The sequence below is a fragment of the Ornithorhynchus anatinus genome, chromosome X5 (assembly GCF_004115215.2).
Source record: "Ornithorhynchus anatinus isolate Pmale09 chromosome X5, mOrnAna1.pri.v4, whole genome shotgun sequence".
In the NCBI taxonomy this organism is placed as follows: Eukaryota; Metazoa; Chordata; class Mammalia; order Monotremata; family Ornithorhynchidae; genus Ornithorhynchus; species Ornithorhynchus anatinus.
The window spans coordinates 13864799-13887156 of NC_041753.1; the positions used below are offsets into that span (position 1 = coordinate 13864799).

The following is a 22358-nucleotide window of genomic DNA, read 5'->3' on the forward strand; positions in this document are numbered from 1 at the left end:
TAAAAGATGGCTGCTTCTATAAACCTCTAACTGCAGGTTTTTTGTAGAAAGGTGGATCCACCTGCATATCTATCATACGCGTAGCTCCCATTGGTCTAAAACTTTTATGGGGATCTGGGGATGGACAGTTACACCTCACAGGGCGAATCACTGCTGTGCCAAAACGTTAGCTTTCTAGCTTTTAGAAAGCTTCTAGCTTTAGCTAGATAGCTTCTAGCTTTCTCAGAGAACTTTATAGAAAGACGCCTCTGTTTTCCTTACTCTACCCAGGGTGAAGGCTTGAGTTCCCTATCACTCTTTAAAGAAATGTTCAGTTTTGTCCCTTCCTCTCCTTCCTTCTCTTCCCTCCCACCCTTCCCCCCACAGTTAAAAAAAAAAAAAAAAAAAAAAAAACCAAAAAAAACCCCACAAAAGCAAAAAAAACCAAAAAAAATACCACCTCCGAAGGGACGAATGTTAGTGTATTTATGTGGTCAATTCCTCCTCCCCCCATTGCACTTTTATTTTCAAGTGCTTAGCAATCACTTTTATTGATCCAGATTCTCAGTTTAAGTGACTCCAAAGGAATAAATCAGGTCCTTTGGGAAGCATATTAACTTTTTTCTGTACATTAGGGAGTACCCCATTAGAACAGTTACATCTGTTCTATTGGAGCAGAAAAGAACTTCCAGTACTATGGGCTCTGCCCTCATGTAGATTCTGACAACTTGTTTTCCATAACAGCATTCTTGGTAATAATGTTTGTGAATTGTACATCCATCTGAGTGCTTCATGCTATGTATAATTTAAAAGAATGCTGAAAAAAAATATTTCTGGTATAGGCATGATCAGTGATTTGAAAAACCACAAGTGTGCTCTCCTGAGGCTTGACAGATAACTTACTGATTATCCACATATGGATTATCTGTATTTTGGATTTATTGTGTGCCTCGTCCGCTTGCGTAATGTCTTCCCCGAATGGCTGCTTCTGTTTTGCAGCCAGTTCTTAGACATTTTTTCCTTTTTCTTCTGGTTACAGACTCACTCTTCTCTCATACTCACATAATCACACACTTTCCGCTCTCAGGGAAGAAATAAGTCCAGACTTCATTTCTCAAAATAGTGATTGGACTTGGGTGCCTGAAAAATGTGGCGTGAATGACATCATTAGCTGAACCAGGGCCGTGGAGAGCAGCCTAGACCAGTATTATTATTATTATTGTTATTATTGTTACTGGATTTTGGTTGGTGGGAAAATTTGTGCTGCTTTCTGAGGACACTGGAATCCAATGTTGGAATTTGAGATCTGAAGCTGAGAAGGGCTTATTTTCTCAGAAAGAAGTGGGAGTGTGTAGAGTTGTGGGTTATTGGCTATTTTAAGAGTCACCCAGTTTCAAAAAGCCCAGTGTTACGACTTCCCTTGAAAAGTAGATGAATCACTGGGGAATGTCACTGTCTACTGTTGCCTTGTACTTTCCCAAGCGCTTAGTACAGTGCCCTGCACACGATAACTGCTCAATAAATACGAATGAATGAAGGCTATCTACTTGAAAAAGAACACGTAGATCCATATTTCTTTGGAAAAGCTTTCTATTCCTTTTCTGGGAACTTTTTATGCTTAGGAGGGCTTGAGCTAATAGACATTTATCTTATAACCTCCCTTTGTCGTAGGTGGAGAAAAATGCTGTTATCCTCATTATAAAGAAACCGAGGCACAGAGAGGTGAAGTGACTTGCCCAAGATCACACAGTGAGTGTGTAGACTAGATATCTATTTCCAGACTTCTAGGCCAGTATTCTTTCCATTAAAATACTCTGATTGATTCTTTATTAGTTCAAATGTTAAGTCAATGTGATAAAATAAAGCACAAAAGGAAAAATCTTGACTTTAATACTAAAAATTGCAACGACAATGCCTTTCCATAGCGTGAAAACATTTTCTTTTTTTACAGTTAACTTGATGGTTAACACCTGGTATAGAGAACTACACCAATATGAGTGGGCTTAAGCAAAAAATCTCCAAGTTCTTATAAAACTTGGACATAAGAATGTACCCTTTGGTAGACAGATGCTGATGTCTGTGTATCCAAGAAGAGCAGAGCTGGTCCTAGTATATCTAACAGGTCAAGCTTTGAAATGAAGAAGCAATAAGCCAGTGAAATGGTACTATCACCGAAACATGATTGATCAATTGAATTCTATCAGAGACAGTGGACAGTGAGATTAACTCAGGCCTGATAGGTTCAATGAGTTAAAGCATGATGTTCATTTCAGCTTCATTTCACCAGTCTTTGCTTGTGAAATTGGTCAATCAATAGAGGTTGAAGATCATATATATATATATCGGTGACCATCTTATAGGGAATATAATCTACTGTAGTCAGCTCCAGACTCCAGCTGCCTTCGGTGGGTAATGGAGACAGAGCTGAGACTCTATCAGTGCCATCGAAATGGCCTGATATCTTCTCCAAATGAAAAGTATTTTTGGATCTCTGATGATTTATCTTTTTTTTTTTTTTTTCCCCTCCTTCCCTCTCACTTTGATCTATGACAAAACCCATAACCATCTTGGAGAAATATAGTGATTTCTCCTGAAAACATTTGTGCAATATGAATCTGCTTTTTAGTTATATTGTCCTTTGAAAAAATAAATACCATGGTTTGAAACCTCAAATGGGATAATGCAAAGACCCCTTAGAGTAAATATAAATTTTAAGTGACTTATTTGAAGTTTATAGAAAGCAGCTGAGTGCACAGATGCTGGAGAAGGGCTGACTTGAAAGCAATTTACCTTGCATAGAAAATATTTCCCATAATTAAGACAAAGTCTTTAGCTCATTTCGGGCCAATTTAAAGCTGCGATACAGGTGTACAGATCACACTTTTGCTCTTAATATTTCACTTGCTTCAAAATATTTTAAGCGTAGTGGTTGAACATCTTTCCTAATTAGCAGGCATCTTCTCGTAAGGTGAAATAATTAGGCACAATACAAGGTAATGGAGTTGGACAGTATGGATCAGAGGCAAAAAAAAAAAAAATGTTCTTTAAGGACGTACCAGGTATCATACTTAGCTTATATTAATCCTTTTAGGCCATAGTGGTTCATTTAAAAAAAAAAATCCAATCTTATTTGTCCTAACAATATCATATCCTCAATAACCAGCTCGCACAGCTCAAACACTGAAATACGTATCGTGCATTGTGTAATGGTTACTGCCTTGGATAATATCACAATCGAATTGTTTCTAGTTGAATTTGAACATATTTTGCAATTTTCCCACCACATTCTCCTTCTCTGTAAAGAAAGACAGAGTGAAACCGATGGCTCAGTAATAACAGCCCCAACCAAATTTTCCTTTATATTCCAGTTCCATTTTTCTCAGTCCGTATTCCCAATTTAGCATTTATTCATGAACTCCATCTGGAACATTCACATTGGCACCACAGAGCCACATACCACCTTACTTGAAGTGTTGAGCAAATCCCGTAAAGGAGTACCTTCTTTAGACTAACCCCTGTCTCTTCTCCCGAGTCTCCTCTCCTGGAAATTTATTTGGGGGAAAAAAAAGAAATGACGTGAGGGGGCATTGTTCTCACGAGGTGATCTAATTTCCTGGTCGGCTCGTGAATCGTATTGTCGGCAATATTTTTTTTGTGATACACTTTTCATACGATACACCTGTTACCCCTGGCTATACCTAGCTATTTACACCCTTTTATTTTTTCCTTACTAAGATGTGTGTTGTTTATATTAGCCTTCACCGGCTGAAAACCATTCAGATTTATTCAGAGTGGTGCCTGGTATTTCTCGTTACATCGAAGATTATTTTTCAGGGCAAAAATACAGCTGAGGACAAGTTCACTGTTTTGCTTATTGATCTGAAAAGTGTAGCATGGGGAGCTGTTACTAGCTTTCTTCCTGTCAGAGAATATCCAATGCCCATGTGAAGGGAAGGAATGGTAACCAACTGCTAAATTGACAGTGGCACCCCTCAGGATACCCGCTACCTTGGGCCCGTTTTCGGGGGGTGTTCAACGTAGTCCAGCGGTAAACACGAAACCTCCAGCTTGGAATGAGGGAGATTCAGAGAGAAACCTGGAAGGTGTACCTTCAGACCGGAGATGAATTGTTTTTCAGTTTTGTTTTGAAGAGGCGGAATCTTTTCCGTCTATGATCCATCCTGAAAATGTCCGCTGAAGTCTAGGTGAAATGTCCAAGGAAGGAATTGAATGAGTGTGGTGAAAACAGAAATTAAGGTACCGGGTGTTGGCCTGTATTTGGGTAGGTCCACGAATACACACACATGCACCCCACCCCACCCGCTTTCAGGGGAGAAGTCCAGTCTGATTTGGTGAAAAACTGAGCTGGAGAAAGTTTTTTTTTATGTAGTCTTCTACGGTATTATTTGCATATTTGTGTGTGTGTGTATATGTGTGAGCTTAGGCTTAGCTCCTTGATGTCAGCACTTTGTTTTCCTTAAATTTCTCTATCTCTTTAAATCTTCCTGGAAGAGCTAGGAAGTGGTCTGTACAGTAGTTCCTCCTGTTCCCTCTCCTTCAGTACCTTTGCTTATTGCCTACCACTTACTTGCAGCTTATCTAAGGTTTTGTTAAATACAACATAGATTAACCACTTTCTTCTTTAGGACAAAGCTTATCTTTCATTGGCAGCAGTAGAGAGGCAACTGGAGAAAGATGAAGCGGGCGGGTGTTGAATTATCGCAAATTTTAGATTACCGGGGGCTGAATTAATGAAATTGCATGTATGTACATGTTGATTATTTATATCTCTTGAAAACAGGGCTGTCTAATGGTTAGGATCATTATGTGGAGATCCGGATTTAGCATTGTAGCGAAGTTTTTTTTTTATATGTAATAGCTTATGGCGGCTCGATGTATTAGTAAAATTGAACATTTTATCGAGTGCTTTTAGGCGCTCCTCAGAAAAAGTTTCCCGATAAGAACAGAGGGTTGTCGTTTGTGTAGGATGTTTACAGAGAACCTTACCTTAGGCAACAGTGAAGAAGAAAACCACAATCATTAGGGCGCATGGAGGCAACCAGGAAAAGAGAGTGCTACTGGAAGAATTATTCATTCAATAGTATTTATTGAGCGCTTACTATGTGCAGAGCACTGTACTAAGCGCTTGGGATGAACAAGTCGGCAACAGATAAGAGACAGTCCCTGCCGTTTGACGGGCTTACGGTCTAATCGGGGGAGACGGACAGACGAGAACAATGGCAATAAACAGAGTCAAGGGGAAGAACATCTCATAAAAACAATGGCAACTAAATAGAATCGAGGCGATGTACAATTCATTAACAAAATAAATAGGGTAACGAAAATATATACAGTTGAGCGGACGAGTACAGTGCTGTGGGGATGGGAAGGGAGAGGTGGAGGAGCAGAGGGAAAAGGGGAAAATGAGGGTTTAGCTGCGGAGAGGTAAAGGGGGGATGGCAGAGGGAGTAGAGGGAGAAGAGGAGCTCAGTCTGGGAACGCCTCTTGGAGGAGGTGAGTTTTAAGTAGGGTTTTGAAGAGGGAAAGAGAATCAGTTTAGAAGCCTGGTGCTAGACTAGTGCCATATTCCCCTCCTTCGCTCCTTTAGGGCGATATCTCTGCTGAAGTTTGCCTAGGACATATAACTGCATATTATGTGCACTTTACAATGTGTTACAGCCCTACCTTTCTGATGGTCTACTGTACTCCCTGCTCCATTGGGAACATGATTGGAAGGGATGAGGAAGTGCTCTTGAAGCAGTACAAACCCTTAGAGCTACAATCAATTCCTTGGCACAGGTTTTTGGGTCCCAAGTCTCCGTGACTGGGCTAAGGCTTGTCTGTCACTTCCAGAGGGAGACACCATCATCCTAATGAAATGATTTCAGAGACCAGCTAGAAAGCACCTGGGGCTCAATGATGATGATCATAATGATGATGGTATTTGTTAAGCGCATGCTATGTGCCAAACACCGTTCTAAGCGCTGGGTGAGATACGAGGTGATCAGGTTGGCCCACGTGGGGCTCACACTCTCAATCCCCATTTTCCAGATGAGGTAACTGAGGCACAGAGAAGTGAAGTGACTTGCCCAAAGTCACACAGTGACGAGTGGCGGAGCCGGGATTAGAACCCGCGACCGCTGACCCCCAAGCCCGTGCTCGTTCCACTGAGCCAATCCCATTCGTAATACAACTGTCCAATCAACCCAAAGTTTGAGCTGTTCGCTGTAGCAGGTCTATCCCGATGCACACTTCATCTCTTTGTTCTTCAACATGGAAGGGGGAGCTCTGGGAGAGGAAGCTGTTCTGTGGAGGAGCCAAGTGAATTTGACCTCCAGCATAGAACATGTTCCTTCTAATTAAAGTGATCACGTTAATGGAATAGCAAGCGTATCCACTAAATGGTAGAAAGAAATGAACGATTTTGCAGGAGACAAATGAACTTTAAGGGGTAATGGAATGTCACCTAGTTGTTCCCGTTCTTCTTTTTAAATTGTGGTTCACTTGACAGTTGTAGAGTTCTGTGTTCACACGGGGAAACAATGGCCAAATCTTCCTGGGCCCTCAAAATCCAGAAGTCATTCCATCAGTCGTATTTATCGAGCACTTATTGTGTCCAGAGCACCATACTAAGCTCTTGTAAGAGTACAATATAACTGACACATTCCCTGCCCACAGTGAGCTTACAGTCTAGAGGGGAAGACCGACATTAATATAAATAAATACATTATGGATATGTACTTAAGTGCTGTGGGTCTGAGGGGGTGGTGAGCAAATGAGGGCAGTGCAGAAGGGAGTGGGAGAAAAGGAAATGAGGGCTTAATCAGGGAAGACCTATCGGAGGAGATGTGCTTTCGATAAGGTTTTGAAGGTGCGGAGAGTAGCTGTCTGTCGGACATAAAGAGGGAGGGCATCTCAAGCCAGAGGCAGGATGAGGGTGAGAGGTCGGCGGCAAGGTAGACCCGATCGAGGTACGGTGAGTAGGTTGGCGTTAGAGGAGCAAAGTGTGCGGGCTGGGTTATAGAGGGAGAGTAGGGAGGTGAGGTAGAAGGGCCCCAGGTGACTGAGTGCTTAAAAGCCGACGGCAAGGAGTTTCTGTTCGACGCAGAGGTGGATGGGCAACGACTGGAGCTTCTTGAGGAGCGGGGAAACATGAATTGAACATTTTTGTAGAAAAATTATCTGGGCAGCAGAGTGAAGTATGGACTGGAGAGGGGAGAGACAGGAGGCAGGGAGGTCAGCAAGGAGGCTGATGCAGTAATCAAGGTGGGATAGGATAAATGCTTGGATTAAAATGGAGGTAGTTTGAATGGAAAGGAAAGGGTGGATTTTAGCGATGTCAAGGTTGAACTGACAGGATTTAGTGATAGATTGACTATGTGGGTTGAATGAGAGTGAGGAATCAAGGATAATGCCATGATTATGGGTTCGTGAGACAGGTAGATTAATAATAACTGTGGTATTCGTTAAGCACTTACTGTGTGCCGGGCACCGAACTAAGCACTGGGGTGGATACAAGCAAATCAGGATGGTGGTGCTGTCTGTAGGGATGGGAAAGTCAGGGGGAGGACAGGATTTGGTGGGAAGAAGAGGAGTTCTGTTTTGGACATGTTAAATTTGAGGTGTTGGCAGGACATCCAAGAAGAGATGTCTGAAAGGCACGGGGAAATGGGAAACTGCAGAGAGGGAGAGAGATCAGGGCTGGAGATGTAGATTTGGGAATCATACGCACAGAGGTGATAGTCGAAGAGGTGATAGTCGAAGCCACGGGAGCGAAGGAGTTCTCCAAAGTAGCGGGTGTAGACGGAGAATAGAAGGAGACCCAGAATTGAACCTTGAGGGACCCCCACAGTTAGGTGGGAGGCAGAGGAGGAGTCCACGAAAGAGACTAAGTGGCCAGAGAAATAGGAGAACCAGGAGAGGATAGTGTCAGTGAAGCCGAAGTTGGATAATGTTTAGAGGACAGTGTCAAAGGCAGCCGAGAGGATGAGGAGAATTAGGATGGAGTAGAGACTGTTGGATTTGGCAAGAAGGAGATCATTTATGACATTTGAGAGTGCAGTTTTGGTGGAGTGAAGGGTATGGAAGCCAGATTGGAGGGGATCGAGGAGAGGAACTTGAGACAGCAGCAGGTGTAGACAACACGCTAAAAGAGTTTGGAGAGGAATGGTAGGAGGGAGATGGGGGCATAATTGGAGGGAGCCATGGAGTCAAGGGAGGGTTGTTTGTTTTTAGGACTGGGGAGACGTGAGCATTTTGAAAGCAGTGGGAAAGAAACTATTGGAGAGCCAACAGTTGAAGATGGAAGTTAGGGATGAAAAATGGGAGGGGGCCAGTGCCTTGAAGAGGTGCGAAAGGATGGGTCAGATGCACAGGTGGAGGGGGTGGATTTTGAGAGAAGTCAGGAGATCTAGTCTTGAGATAGTGCTGGGATAGATGGGAGAGTTGAAGAAGGGGCAGGAGGAGGGAGGGACTGGAGAGTAGCAGGGGAGATTTTAGGGAAATCGCACCTGATAGTTTCAATTTTCTCAATCGAGTCGGCAACCAGGTCATTAGGGGCAAGAGATAGGGGATATGGGGGGGGGCAGGGGTTTGAGGAAGGACTACAGCATCTGGAACAACTGGCGAGGGCAACGGGTATGGGTGTCAGTAAGGATGGAGATATAATTCTGCCAGGCAGAGGAGAGGGCGAAGTTTAAAAAAAAAAAAACCACGCAAGGCTGAACTTGAGGTGGATGAGGTCGGCCTGATATCCATTCATTTATTCATTCACTCAGTCGTATTTACCGAGCACTTACTTGGTGATTTCTGCCAGAAGCTCTCTGCGGCTCATGCACGGTTGCGAAGGAAGCGGGCTGTGGAGGTGATCCGTGGCCGTGGGATAGGGTTACGAGATCGACGAAGGGAATGAGAGAGTTGAACTGAGGAGAGACAGTGGTGTCGAGGGTGACAGTTTGGTCATCAAGGGAAGGTACTTTGGGTATGGAGGCTAAATGGGGTGTGATGACTTGAGAAAATCAGATGGGGTCGAAAGATCAGAGGTCTCGTGGGGGGGGGGGGGAACAGGACAGATTTGCAGGGAGGAGGTGTGTGGGACTGAAGGCAGGTAAGAGATTGTGGTCGGAGAGAGGGATTTCAGAGTTGGCGAGGGTAGGACTAGAGATGATGACAGATTATGTAGTACGTTGGGAATATTTTCAGCTGCGTTTTGAATTCAACAACTGGGAGCAGCTGAAATCTAGCTTGCAGCTGTGCCGAAAGTTAGTTTGGATGGAAGCACCTCATCTGGGCCTCCCAGTTGGCTCACAGATAACGCCTGGGGAAGTGCCGGCAGCTATGTGCTGATCTCCTCACCAAAGCAGCAGTAGTCCCCCTAAACTCCGGGGACTTCCCAGGGTGGTAGCACATTGGAGACGCAAGATCGGGGGACGGAGAGCCAGATATTTGGGTTGGGACTTGAAGGTGGTTGGGTTGATAAATCTCACCTCTAAGCCTTTCCCCTGTCTCCATTATTATGCTAACAGATGTTGGTTTTACTTAGGAAGTTTGTTTTGCCCCATGCAGATTTAGTTTGGAGGTGGATGTATCTTCTTAAGAAATGCACTTGCCTCGTGGGGACTTGGATGTCAGATGCTAGTCCCAGATTCTAGTGAAGATTCTTTGGGGTAGCGTTTGTAGAAGTAAAGATGAATGATATTCTACTGTGCCTGAAAAGCATTTGTCTAAAACCCAAACGAGAAAATGGCAAAAACTCAATCTGCTGTAGAGTATTTAAATAAAACTGAATGGGCTTATGGTCTTTTAAGACATGCAAGATAATGATTTCTTTTGACAAAAAATTGAATCAATCCTCTTTCCTCTCTTCTCTCCCGACTTTAGACAAAATCATGTAAAGCTTTAGCTTCAAAGCCAGATTGTGACTAACATTGGTTTAACCTGAAATTTAAGGCCAGCATTTCTCTGCTCTGTAGACAGGGGCTCCCTGGCCTTTTGCTACCGTACAGCTAGCTACCAGAATTTTAATTTTATAAGCCATGGTTGACTAATCCCAGCACTAGGTCTATTACATATCATTTGATTTGGAATAGAAAAAAGATTTAAAGACACATGGTCCCTTTCTCTACCTTTGTATGCTTACACATGTCTTTACATCTATTTAAACATATCATTCAAATTATAAATTCTGAATTCCTTTTCTAGAAGAAGATTTCCCCTTGTATTTCAGATAGTAATATGTGCTCTTTAAAGAAAAGAGTCTGTATAAAGACGGTCCAATGTAATGTTTTCACTGGCTTCTGCAGGAGCCCCTCACGAGAAAGATACAAAGTAATCTTTTGTGATATTGATTGATTCTTTACATAGCTAGGAAAAAAAATGTTAGTTTGGTATTTTTCACGTTATTGGCACTAGCACTTAAAAATACTTCAAAGCCTGAAAAATGTATTTTATCGATCCTCTTTTAAGCATGGGGCCCGGGTGGCTGAACCAGTGATCTTGCTTTGTTGCAGGTGCTCTGTATGAAGCCAGCAAATACACAATGAGGAAATAACATTCTCCAATTCAAATAAAGATCCGATAATCTTAACAAAGTTCTGAAGACCCAAACTGGTTGTTAATGGAGGGAGGATTCCCTAGTTCTTGTTTCTAAAACTCAGCCACATATTCTCTGGCACCTGCTTACGTAAAAGGCGTAGTACAGTACTTGCTGCAGACCGTTGGGATATATTTCATTACCAAAGAGTTAAAATGAGTCTGCAAATGCTCTGCACATCCATAAGCTTCCCTAAAGATCCACAGCTGAAGTACAGAAGGGTGATGATCCAGGAACAGGAAATGTTTTGATTTGTGGCTTATTTGCTCTCTCCAGTTTGTCGTCTTTAAAGCCAGCCCTCAATTTTCAACTCGCTCTTAGCGGCCACGCGGATGTCCGTTGCAACCGTCCGGTGAAGGGGATCGTGAAATGGTCTAGAAAACCTATCTTGATCTTCGGGCCATAAGCATTCGATCACTCTTAATAACAAGCCCAATAAACAGTTAGAAATGTAAATATCAATAATGTGGCAAGGTGACTTGAACGGAAACTTCACAAGTAGTAGATCCCTAAATTCAGGAAAAACATTGAGAGTCACCTAAACATCGGGGCGATTGCTGTATACGGATAAATATCGGGAGTGAATTTGTTACTGATACGAATGACTGCTAGGATGGGAACAATTGGGTGTTTTCAATTTTGTTTCATGCCAGCTGAACTGCAGGGGCTGCACTTAAATCCTCAAGGTTTAGGAAGTCAGAAAGCACTTACAAGTAGGATCTGCCAATAGGGGTCTGGCAAAGGACTATTTGAATTGAATATTTGCCTGGGTGAATTCACAGTGATGAAATTCACACAAGGGGCTAAATGACCATTGGTTAAGCCTGTCCTGCAAAATTGCACATGCAGTAATCCTCATCTGTGCATGCAGATTGAATTGATTGATATCCACTTTATGTGCAAGCCCAAATGTGGCCCAGGCAATCAATTGCACTTATAAAACGGTGGGTTTGTCATATTACCAGCCGTCTGGCCTCTGATGTTATTCCCATGTTCTTATTCCACTTCACTAGATGAGAAATTACAGAGAAACAAGACATAGATTGTAAGTTCCTGAGGGCAGGGATCATGTCTACCAACTTCATTCATTCATTCCATCGTATTTATTGAGTGCTTACTGTGTGCAGAGAACTGTACTAAATGCTTGGGAGAGTACAGTGCAACAGTAAGCAGGCACATTCCCTGCCCACACAGAGCTTGCAGTTTCGAGGGGGAGACAGACACTGATATAAATAAATAAATTACAGATACGTACCTAAGTGTAGTGGGGCTGGGGGTGGGGGATGAATAAAGGGAGCAAGTCAGGATTATGCAGAAGGGAGTGGGGGAAGAGGAAAGGAGGGCTTAGACTGGGAAGGCCTCTTGGAGGTGATGTGCCTTCAATAAGTCTTTGAAGCGGGGAGAGTGATTTTCTGTCAGATTTGAGGAGGGAGGGCGTTCCAGGCCAGAGGCAGGACGTTAACCAACTCGATCGTATTGTTCTCTCCCAAGCTGTTGTACGGTGCCCTGCACACAGAAAGCTCCCAGTAGCGTTGACTTTTTCCTTTTTGCCTTCGAAATGGCAAAATTCAAATTTTGGAGGCCCCCCAAAATGAACTTTCTCATGTTCAACATTTTCTCATGTTCAAATCCTTGAATAAGGATTCCTTTCCCTGGGTACTTTAAGAAATGTCTGCTTGGTAGCCGTAGCGTCTATTTAATCTTATTTTTGTTTTACTCTCCCTTCTTAGGTATTCAGGAATCTCCAGTACCAAATGGCCATTCCCTGCCGGGAAGAGATTTCCTTCGGAAACAGATGCGGGGGGACCTTTTCACTCAGCAGCAACTAGAAGTATTGGATCGAGTCTTTGAGAGACAACATTATTCCGATATTTTCACAACCGCTGAGCCCATCAAACCAGAACAGGTACTATTTTAAGCTCTTGCACCATTTTAAACCTATCAAAGTAGTTTTATTTGATTTCCCCACCTAAACACTTTGGCTGGGGTTTGTCAAGTTCTTACTTGGCAAATCCTAATCAGCAGACCGTGGGGAAGAGGTCTATTGAAGGTGTTTAATTCCTTAAGGAAACCACGCTACCAAAAGCAGTAAGGGTGAGTGGTTGGGATGTGCTCTCTCAATCCACGTGTTCAGAAGGAAGGTCTCGTGACTCAGGGCCTTTTCTTTCTCCTCCTGCTCTCTTAGTGTCTCTGATTGGACGATTCTTGTATTTCTTGGATTTTTGCTCGGTGAGGAGCCTCCGCTGTCCTCTGCATGATGAAGGAATCGACCTGTCCATGTCAGCTTCAGTACTGTACCCTTTTGCCAGATTTTTGTAGTGAGGAGTCAAGTTGATAGGGTATGATCCCCTTTCACCCCCTCCCACGCTAAGCCCTACCGCAGGCAGGAGAAGCCGAAGGATGAGGCTCGGTATTTCTGTGAGATGTCTAGCAAGGACGTTAGCAAGGACGGCCCGACCCATTTTTCGGATGTGAATACTGAGACCCTAAGCGTTTGAATGACTCGCCTGAGATCGAGGTAGTAACAGAACCCAGTTCTTCCGGTTCACAGTTCAAGAGTCTTTGCATTAAATGTCACTGCAGCGGCTACACGAACCATTAGAAGGTTCATAGGACTTTGACAGTGCCACGCTTTTCTTTTTTGTGTTTTGCCGTTCAAAGCCAGCACACAGATCCAAGTTTGGGGTTGGGTAGCAGTTGTCACAGTCTGTGTTTCCAGACCGTAGTCTAGCAAAGCTGTTTGCCGAGAGGAACAACGGGGGAAGTCAAATGTGGCAAATGCACAGATAATAACAGCCTTGTCTTGCTGCTGAAATGCGGATACAGGATTATTGTCTCGTAGGTGAAAGGGAAGCAAGCCCGTGTAGAAGACAGGGAGTAGAATGCAGTTCTGCACCACTAGGTGGTGATTATTTCCTCATTATCATTGGTGGCAACTTGGGGAGTCTTGTATAACACCCACCTCTGTAGTGAAGCTGAAGTCAGACGGAAAACGACCTCCCGTCGACCCTCGGGTTGTCAGCCCTTCTCCTTTAGTGCAGTAGAAAGGACAAGACGGTGACCCACGTTGAAATGGAGTTTTTTCACCGAAATTCACGTCGTAAGGCCGTGTAAGAAGTAGGAAAGGACGGGTCCACGGCAGTTAGGGAAACGACGGCTTGAATTGTTGCGGCCTCCACCGTGACGCTTTGAGAATGAGCAGGAGTGACTGGCGATCAGGTGATTGATTAATCCATGTGGTCTGGTTTTGCCTGGTTTGAAATTCCGGAGTTTCTCAGAGCCGGAGTTGGGCTATCTGGGACTTAAATCCAGCCCAAGTCAAGCTTGAGGAGTGAGGAGTCTTTACACCCCCCCCCCCCCCAGCCCTGTGGATATGGGGGGAGCGTGTCATTTTGTCCCCCGGTGGCATCTTGTGTCCCCTCCCTCTTGCATGCTGACCCCATGGCCCGCACACGCCTTCCTCTCCAGGGCTAATTTTGGAATGCCAGTGACCACTTAGAGCAAAAAGCTGTCGAACAGGGTGCCTGGATTCTAAAACTGATATCGAAGAGGGGAGATAGCGTGCAGACCCAGAAGGCGAGAGGGCAAGGACGCGCGTTATCGGCAGAGGGGAAAAATTATATTTTCAACCCCATAGCCAGCTAGGTAGGGAAATCTAAGGAAGAAGGGCACAAAGTATTAAAGACATAGGGTAAGAAGGGTACTCTGAGCAGAGGCTACTTTGCTCCCATGCTCAATAGGAAAGTCAGCCCAAAAAGTGACCGCCACTGTCATTAAAATAGAGCCTGAAAAATGAACGAATGTGTTTTGGAGCAAATTAAGCCAGAGTGGTCTTTGGAAGACCAAATGACTCAGAGTATTTTGGGCACATCATCGGAGGACTGATTCTCTGGAGAAGGCACTAATGCTAGGAAAAGTCCTGGGAAATAGTGGAAGAGGCAGCCCAGCAGCTAGACGGAGAGAAACCATAAGTACGGCAACAGAAGAAACGTTAGCAAGGTTACGGATTATGGCAGAAGATAGGAAATTCTGGAGAAAATAGATCCATAGAGTTGCTATGAATCAGAAATGACTCGATGGCATTTGATAGTAATAATATACTGACAGCAGAGGTTTCAGTCCTAGCACGCTGGCCAAGTTGACATTTTTTTTTTTTAAAGTTTGTCCTGTCCGCTTAAACTCTCCCTACGGAGATAGCTGCGTGTGTTCTTTTTTCCTCAGTGCCTCTCCCAAAACGTTATCGATCATTGGGCTTGCTGTGTGCAGAGCGCTGTACTAAGAGCTTGGGAGGCGTGTTCACTGCCCACAAAGAGCTTACGGTCTAGAGGGGGAGACAATCATTACTATAAAATTCTCGCTCTGTACGTAAGTGCTGTGGCCTGAAGGCAGGGTGAATGTCAGTTGTTTAAAGGGTAAAGGTCCAAATGCATAGGTGATACAGAAGGGAGAGGGAGTTGGGGAAAAAGGGCTTAGTTGGGTAAATAAGGAATAAGAATAAATAAATAATAACTAATGGAGGAAGACTTTGCTGGTTTGAAATGTTTGGCAAAGTTTTTAGTAGTACTGGTAGTAACATTTATTGAGCACCCATATGGTGCAGTGTACTGTACTAGGGGCTTGAAGTTATTTTGAATTTCTCCTACAAGGTTAGTGATTCATAGAAACAGAAGGGGAGATAGACGGTCAAAAGTATCCGCTATAATTCAGTTTTTATGTGTATGCTCAGTGCAAACATAATGGACTTTTAGACTGTGAGCCTGTCGTCGGGCAGGGATTGTCTCTATCTGTTGCCGAATTGTCCATTCCAAGCGCTTAGTCCAGTGCTCTGCACGCAGTAAGCGCTCGATAAATACGATTGAATGGATGAATGAAAGAAATGTACTTTGTCAATGGATGGTCATAATTTCAGTCAAAAAGGATTCCATCTTGGATTTGAGTTATTTGCCACAGAGTTTTCCCAAGGTTTAAGGTCAGGAAATGGATCGAAAGTTATATTCCAGAAGCTTTGAATAACTTGCTTTGACCTCCAGGCCCTGCATCTTGGCAAATGAGAGCAGGGGTGGAAATTTGAAGCCATCAAGTGAAATGTATAGTCCAGGGATAAACAGTTGTTACTGAATGTATGTGAACTAATTTGCAGCTCCAGGGCTAAAGAAGGAAGCCCAGCCATTTTCCAATTCCCAGAAATAAATACCCCACATTCTGTCTGGGTATTGTAAGAATTAAAGAGGTCTTCGGGGATTCAAGACGGACAGCCTAAAAGCCAAAAGCCTAGTGCAGCTGCAGTGGTTGAATGGAAGTAGCCATCCAGGTAGACTGACATAATGGGTGTAGGTTTTTCGGTTTGTGTGTGTGTGTATACCACACACGTGTTTATGGTGGTGGTGGAAATCAGATCGGAAGACGAGGGAATGCAGTTGTGATATCTCCTGTCTCGGTCAATATCATTTAAAACATTATTGACAGTAGGTGTTTATATATATATATATGTATAAATATAGGTACGTAGGTAATAATAATGATGATGATATTTGTTCAATGCTTACTCTGTGCCAGACACCATACTAAGTGCTGGGGTGGATAAAAGCAAATTGAGTTGGACCTAGCCCCAGTCCCATGATGGGCTCACAGTTTCAATCCCCATTTTACAGATGATGGAACCGAGGCACAGAGAAGGGAAGCGACTTGCCCACGGTCACACAGCAGACGAGTGGCGGAATAGGTATATACATAAGGAGAGAGTGAAGATGATATTGATAGTGATAGCCTAGGCATGTGGGTGGCTGAGAAGGCCCATGCAAGGCCTACACTCCTTTCCACTCCGTGAGCTAATAAACATTCTCCTTTGCCATGTTGAGCCATTTGGTACTTGCAATACCTGCCTCTTGGTCTTCTAGATGTATGGTTTTATCTCTACTCTTATATATGGCCAAAGTTGTAGCCACGTATTTATGGTATTTGTTGAGTACTTACTATGTTTTTGCAGGATAAATCAAAGCCCTTTCTCCCTGCCCACCACCTATCTGCCCAAGAGGACACAGTGAGCTATTTAGTAGACGAGTATCAGTATTTGAGCGTCCACTTGATGCGATGCACTGTACTTGGAGCTTGGGAAGTACAGAATAAAGAAGCAACACATTCCCTGCTGACAGGGATCACACTCTAATGAGGGAGAGAGAGAGAATATTTACAACTAGACTAGTCTAAACAAATAAGTAAATATGTGTGTGCCTGTGTGTATGTGCGTGCTTATGTGTACTGAGGATGGGTATAAATATGTTCACGAGTGCTAGAGATGGTTGATAGATTTATACAGCTTAGGGGGCTGGGAAATGGAAATGAAGAAACTCTGTGGGACAGAGCGGGGACAAAGGAATCTCCCCCATGCAGCAAATTTAGTACAGAAGACTAGGAGGGAAGGAGGACGTGCCTGTTGAGGGAATGAGAGAGGGAGAGCCTCCTTGGGAGATGAGAAAGAGGGAAAAGGGAAAAACAGCTGCAGGGAGAACCGGGGAGGGGGGACACTGCCATGGAAGGTGATAGGAAGAACCTTTGTTTCTCTGCAGTTGGAAGAATGGAAGAAGTGAGTTGGGAGGTAGCTTAATGCATCCCTGCAAACGGTGGAGTGCAGCCCCTAAGAATGGCCCTGTATCTAAATATTATATTTGTGTCAGAAATCCAAAGCACACCTAGCCCCGTGCCTTGAGACTGACACCGACTCCTATCCTGTTACCCTGAAAATAACCCATGTGGCTCAAGTTGAATTTTACAGCACTACAAGGCCATTTCTAACTTCCTGTCTAAAGTTTATCAGTGTTAAACACTTGAGAGCCAAATTGCAGTTATGTGTAATTCACAAAGGAGTTCCCGCACAGTGGGGTAGCGTGCGTGTAAGGGATCCTCTTTGGATAAAGGAGAGCAGAGCCGAAGGTAAGTTTTAGTGCCTGCTTGATTTTAGGTAGTGCTCGAAAATGTCACGTAATAGCTGGATGCAAGTAGGGTTAACCCAACGGCAAGTTGACACAATTTCACAGCATCTATGCAGATTTCAGAGATATCTTAGATATTAGCTGAAGAGTTTGAAACCTTTTATCACAGTTCAGCACAGCGGAACTCCAAAATGTTAGCGTGATCTGGTGCAGTATTGTTTCCGCGACTGTGAATCTCTGTCGGTTCTTCCCGATTGGCCCGGGAGTCCTCTTGATTGTCAGCTGCAGGTAGGTGGTACCGATGTGTCTCCATCACCTTCTCTTCATTTTCCCATCCCGCCAAAACTATGGAGTGTGCCCCGAAACTACCTGAGAGGGGTCGAACGGGAACCTGGAAATGTTTCGATGGACGTGGGTTCTGATATGAGCGTTCTGATAGGCTGAGATGAGACTATTACTATGCGGCTCCAAAAATAGCAAGCAAATCCTACTAATGTTTGTTTGGTACTTAATTGCATTTGCTTGGTGCTGATGAGGGCAAAGAGGGGAATTTTTCTACCCAAAACTTCCTTTCAAAAACTATACCTGGCTTGTACAGACATGGCCAATGAGGCATAGCTTGATGTGAGCAAATATAACGCAGTGTAGGTCACAGCCTATAAAGAAAACCACTTGTGGTAAGTAGCAGGAAAGAACCAGCCGTAAGCAGAAAATATATATGTGTGTGTACATGTATGTATATAGATATATAGACACATTTTTACGCGTGCATATTATGTCATAATGAGAGAAGGTGGAAAACAGAAAGAGAGAGAGAGGAAGAAAGAACGAAATCTTACGGAAGATATAGTGTTTGGTTTTTTTTTTTTTTTTTTTTTACTTGCACTCTACAAGTAAAATAAGCTTCCAGCTGTCGGTAGAAAATTGTGGAAACTTGGGGTTCTTCACTCACAGCAAGACCTCAGAACCACAAACTTGAATTACAGATGAAGGCAGGAAAAAGACAATACTGGGGAGGTAAAGACGTTTAGTTTCATGGTGGATAGGCTAAGAAATGCATACGCTAACCTGGAAGGTTTTAATGGGACCACTCCTCTTAGAGAGAGAGAGAATCTGGAGGGATGTAGGCGAGACATTCAGAGAAAAGAAGGTTGGTTGTCCAGGTTAAGGAATAGGCTATAAATCTTGGAGAATTAGGGGACTCGAGGTCTCTAACCAAACCTTCAGAAGAAGGGGGTGTAGGGGAGTGGGGTGTGTGTTGCGGAGGGGGGTGGGGGGGCAGCCATCTGGATCTGTGATATCCAGGAAGAAGGAATCTAATAGGATAAGTGAGAGTAATAGGGACAGGACAGTGAGGAACCCACGGATCGGTTGTTGTTATGTGTGTTAAGGGTTTTCATTGAGGAGAAGTATTCTTGTATTAGAGACTTTGATTTAAGTAGGAAGTAACTGGGTGTGCTGCACCTGATTGAGGAGCTCTTCATTGTTATCATCTGACTCTCATAAAAATCAATACTAAGGAGGATGATTCCTTACTGGAAAGGGGTTTAGAGGCTTGGTTGGTCTCTGACAAGAGGTAATCAAAACTGAATCAGTAGACATATTGGAAATGAATTTTACCCACTTGTAGGGTCATCTTCAAAATTGAAGGACGGCTATTTTGAATATAGTGAAGATGACCCTACAAGTGGATAACATTTTTACAGTGTACACATAAACTCATACAGACTATATATATATATATATATATATATATATATACATATACACACACATCTATGTTTTTCATTTTTGAAGGTGACCCTATACATGGATAAAATTCATATAGTATATATGAACTAAAATATATATGTGTATATATATATATATATATATATATTTGCTGTCTGTCATTTTTGAAGATGACCCTACAAGTGGATAAAATTCATACAGCACATATATAGATGCATACACTGTAAGCTGCATTTTGTACAGGCAACATTTACTAGAGACCACTGCAATTGTCCTTCAGGATAACTCGGTTGAAAATGGCCTCACAGAATGGTCCAATCTGCCTTCTAGCCTCTGATCCGGGTTGGAGGGGGAGCACTCCAAACAGGATAATGACTGACTCAGGGCTTTTCAGCTAATCGGATTCACCTTCTTGTAAAGTGCGATAATTAGGAGAGATGAAAGGTGAGGAGGAGCCGTTCACTGTGTGCACATGGTCACTGGACTATGAACAACATACCCTTGTTTCCTGCTAGGCAATAACTTTTGACAAATGATGGCCTTTGTGATGCTGCTGTATTATTTGAAGGGGAAAAATTATTCAAGGGTACAAATTCCTTGAGGTCCCTAAGTTTGACTATCAGTTAATTCCACTGAATCATGAAAGATAAATGTTCAGCGATGGTATTTATTTGCAGGCTACTAAGCTGCCCTGTAGTTTTTAAGAGATATACAGAATTCACAGCTCTGAGTGAAGCAACTTAATGTAGCTCCAGTCTTTAGCCCCCAAACCGTTCTAATCTAAAGAATATATACAGAGCCTTGTCTGGAACAAGTACTCACAAAAATTAGGGTTAATATTTGCTGGTACACCTTCATTGTCTTTATAATATCATTATTACACCTCATTGCTTTTGCTCCTAAGAAATGCTTTATTGAGATGTGTATCATTATATTCTTGTAAGAAAAGTTAAATAATGTAATAGGCCACAGTTTAACATTTTACAGGCAGGCGGAATTAGTTATATATTCTCAGGAAAATTAAACACTTCCTTAGAAAAATTATGAAGGAAAGTAATTCCCTTTTCCCATGTATAAAAAGGGGAGGGAGAGCAGGAAAGAACCCTAGAGGTATTCATAATTTTTTTTTTTATTTAAACAGCTGTATCTATTTCAGTAAGACTACATTTGGATTCTGTCTGTAGCTTTATTGGTGGGAGCAAAAAAGCCTCCTAAATCCAGTACAAGAAAGCACATCAGAGGGAAAACCTTCCCATATTTACTCTCAGTAGACTATTAAACAACACCAGGCTATTAATTTGGCTTTTGAGTCTTCACTAAAGCCCATAAAAGCGCACAGTTGTCAAATGGAGTTCATTTTAATTTCCTTTCAATCACAGTAAATTATTCAGGTGATAAATCAGCTGGGGCAGCCTCCTGGCTGTAATAGAAACCCTAATTCCTGGCTAATTATCCAGCCCATTGCTGCCAACAGATCAATACCACCACAAAATGGAAAGGGCTAAGGGCCTGCAATTGGGCAGGGAGACAGAAAGACAGCTGGGAATGGTGACATGCATGTGACCTCCCTTGAAGTTCAAAGGTCATGGGAGGTTAAACTGTGAGAAGGCTTCCCTTCTTCCTTCTCTTTTTCTCTCTTAAAGCAATGCCTCCCACGGTTCGGGAAGCTAATTTATTCCAAAGTTTGTGGTGTTCTTGAGGCGATTTTAGCCTTGCAGCTTGCCAAATTCCAGCATTGTGGCCTCTGATTTATCCCTTGTTACAGTATCCTCGCCGCGCTGGGCTGTCTGCACGGCGCTGCCTCCCGCCGAGTTTCTGAGCACCCTTCTTGAACGGAAACAGCTCTTGCTCGGTCTCTGCCTACGGAGGAATCTAGTTTGCTTTTTGAGAACGTGAAAGATAGTGAAGTGATCATTTCTGGTGCCTCGTCATGCTGTTTATCAGGGGGCAAAATATCTCCTTCTTTAAAAAGAATTCTCTTTCGTTCAGGGCCGTTTCCTCTGGGGGAGGATGTTATGCCCTTGTGGATATCAGCGCCACGGTAGGAAGTGGATGGTCCAAGGAAGTCCTCCGAAGCAGTCCTGCACAGTAGCGAAGAGAGAATACGTTGGTCTTCGATGCTCAGGAAAGTCAGAAATAGTGGTTGAGCATTCTGAGGGGAGGGAGGAGGCTTTGCTCCTTCCATTAAATGGTAGAGACAAATTCCTTCCTTTCCTTATTCACTGGATAGATGGTGGATTGGGAGGCAGGATGAAGGCAGAGCAAAAACGGGGTGGGGGGGGGGGGGGCAGAAGTTTGAGCTGGACAGTCGGGGGTATCACTGCGGAAAATATTCGTGGGGCATTACTTAAAATTAGGGAACCCTTTTTTTTCCGGCAGATTTTCTCTTCCCCTCTTCCTTCCCGTTCCTCGACCCGTCTCTGCTTGTACGTTTCTTTTCTGGAAGGAAGGAGACGTTACCTTTTCCACCCTTCTAGAAATTCAAATAATAGAAAATATTTGCAGCCTATCAAGTGATTCTTGGAAGAGTACGGAGAGATCTCATTTGGCAGGGGCTGCGTGACCAATCGATGACATGGCGGGCACTTGACACATCACATTGTGCCACGTGGAGGCATGAGAGGGTTTAGAGTTGCAGTGTTCCATTCTGGAGGTCGGTTCTGACTAACTGTATGAGCTAAAATCCTGGGGCCCAGCTCAAACTAAATCCAAGGGCTGTGAACCCCTCTCCAGCCTGAAGCCCTGGCAGAGCCTAGCCTCATTTCTCATCGGGCTCCCCGGGGACGGTTGGATTTAGATAGTTGTTAGAAGTCGCTGCCTCCCCATCCCTGTTTAGAGAAGCCCCCAAATAATAATAATTATGGTATTTGTTAAGCGCTTACTATGTGCCAAGCACTGTTCTAAGCGCTGGATCAGGACAGCTGGGTGAATCTAGGTTAGCCCACGCCTAGCCACCAGCTTTCTGTGGCTCAATCTGACGCAAGACATTTTAGGGCTCTATTGTGGAGGAAGGACTTTTGGTCCCCTGCCCCTAACTGGGGTTTGGAGACCTTCCCTGGAGCAGTTCTTGGATGGCTGCCTTAGGAACCGAGGCTATGATTAGAACTCAGAGTTTCTGGATTTTCCAG

General features: G+C 43.5%; 1 protein-coding gene across 2 annotated transcripts in view; it reads left to right on the plus strand.

The window, feature by feature from the left end:
• PAX5 (paired box 5) overlaps positions 1 to 22358 on the plus strand; it is a 251331-nt gene that overhangs the window by 72743 nt on the left and 156230 nt on the right. For both annotated transcript variants that reach the window (XM_029056299.1, XM_029056300.1), the window contains exon 6: positions 12301 to 12476. In XM_029056299.1, the coding sequence (XP_028912132.1) occupies positions 12301 to 12476 (176 nt within the window). The remainder of the gene's footprint in view (positions 1 to 12300; positions 12477 to 22358) is intronic.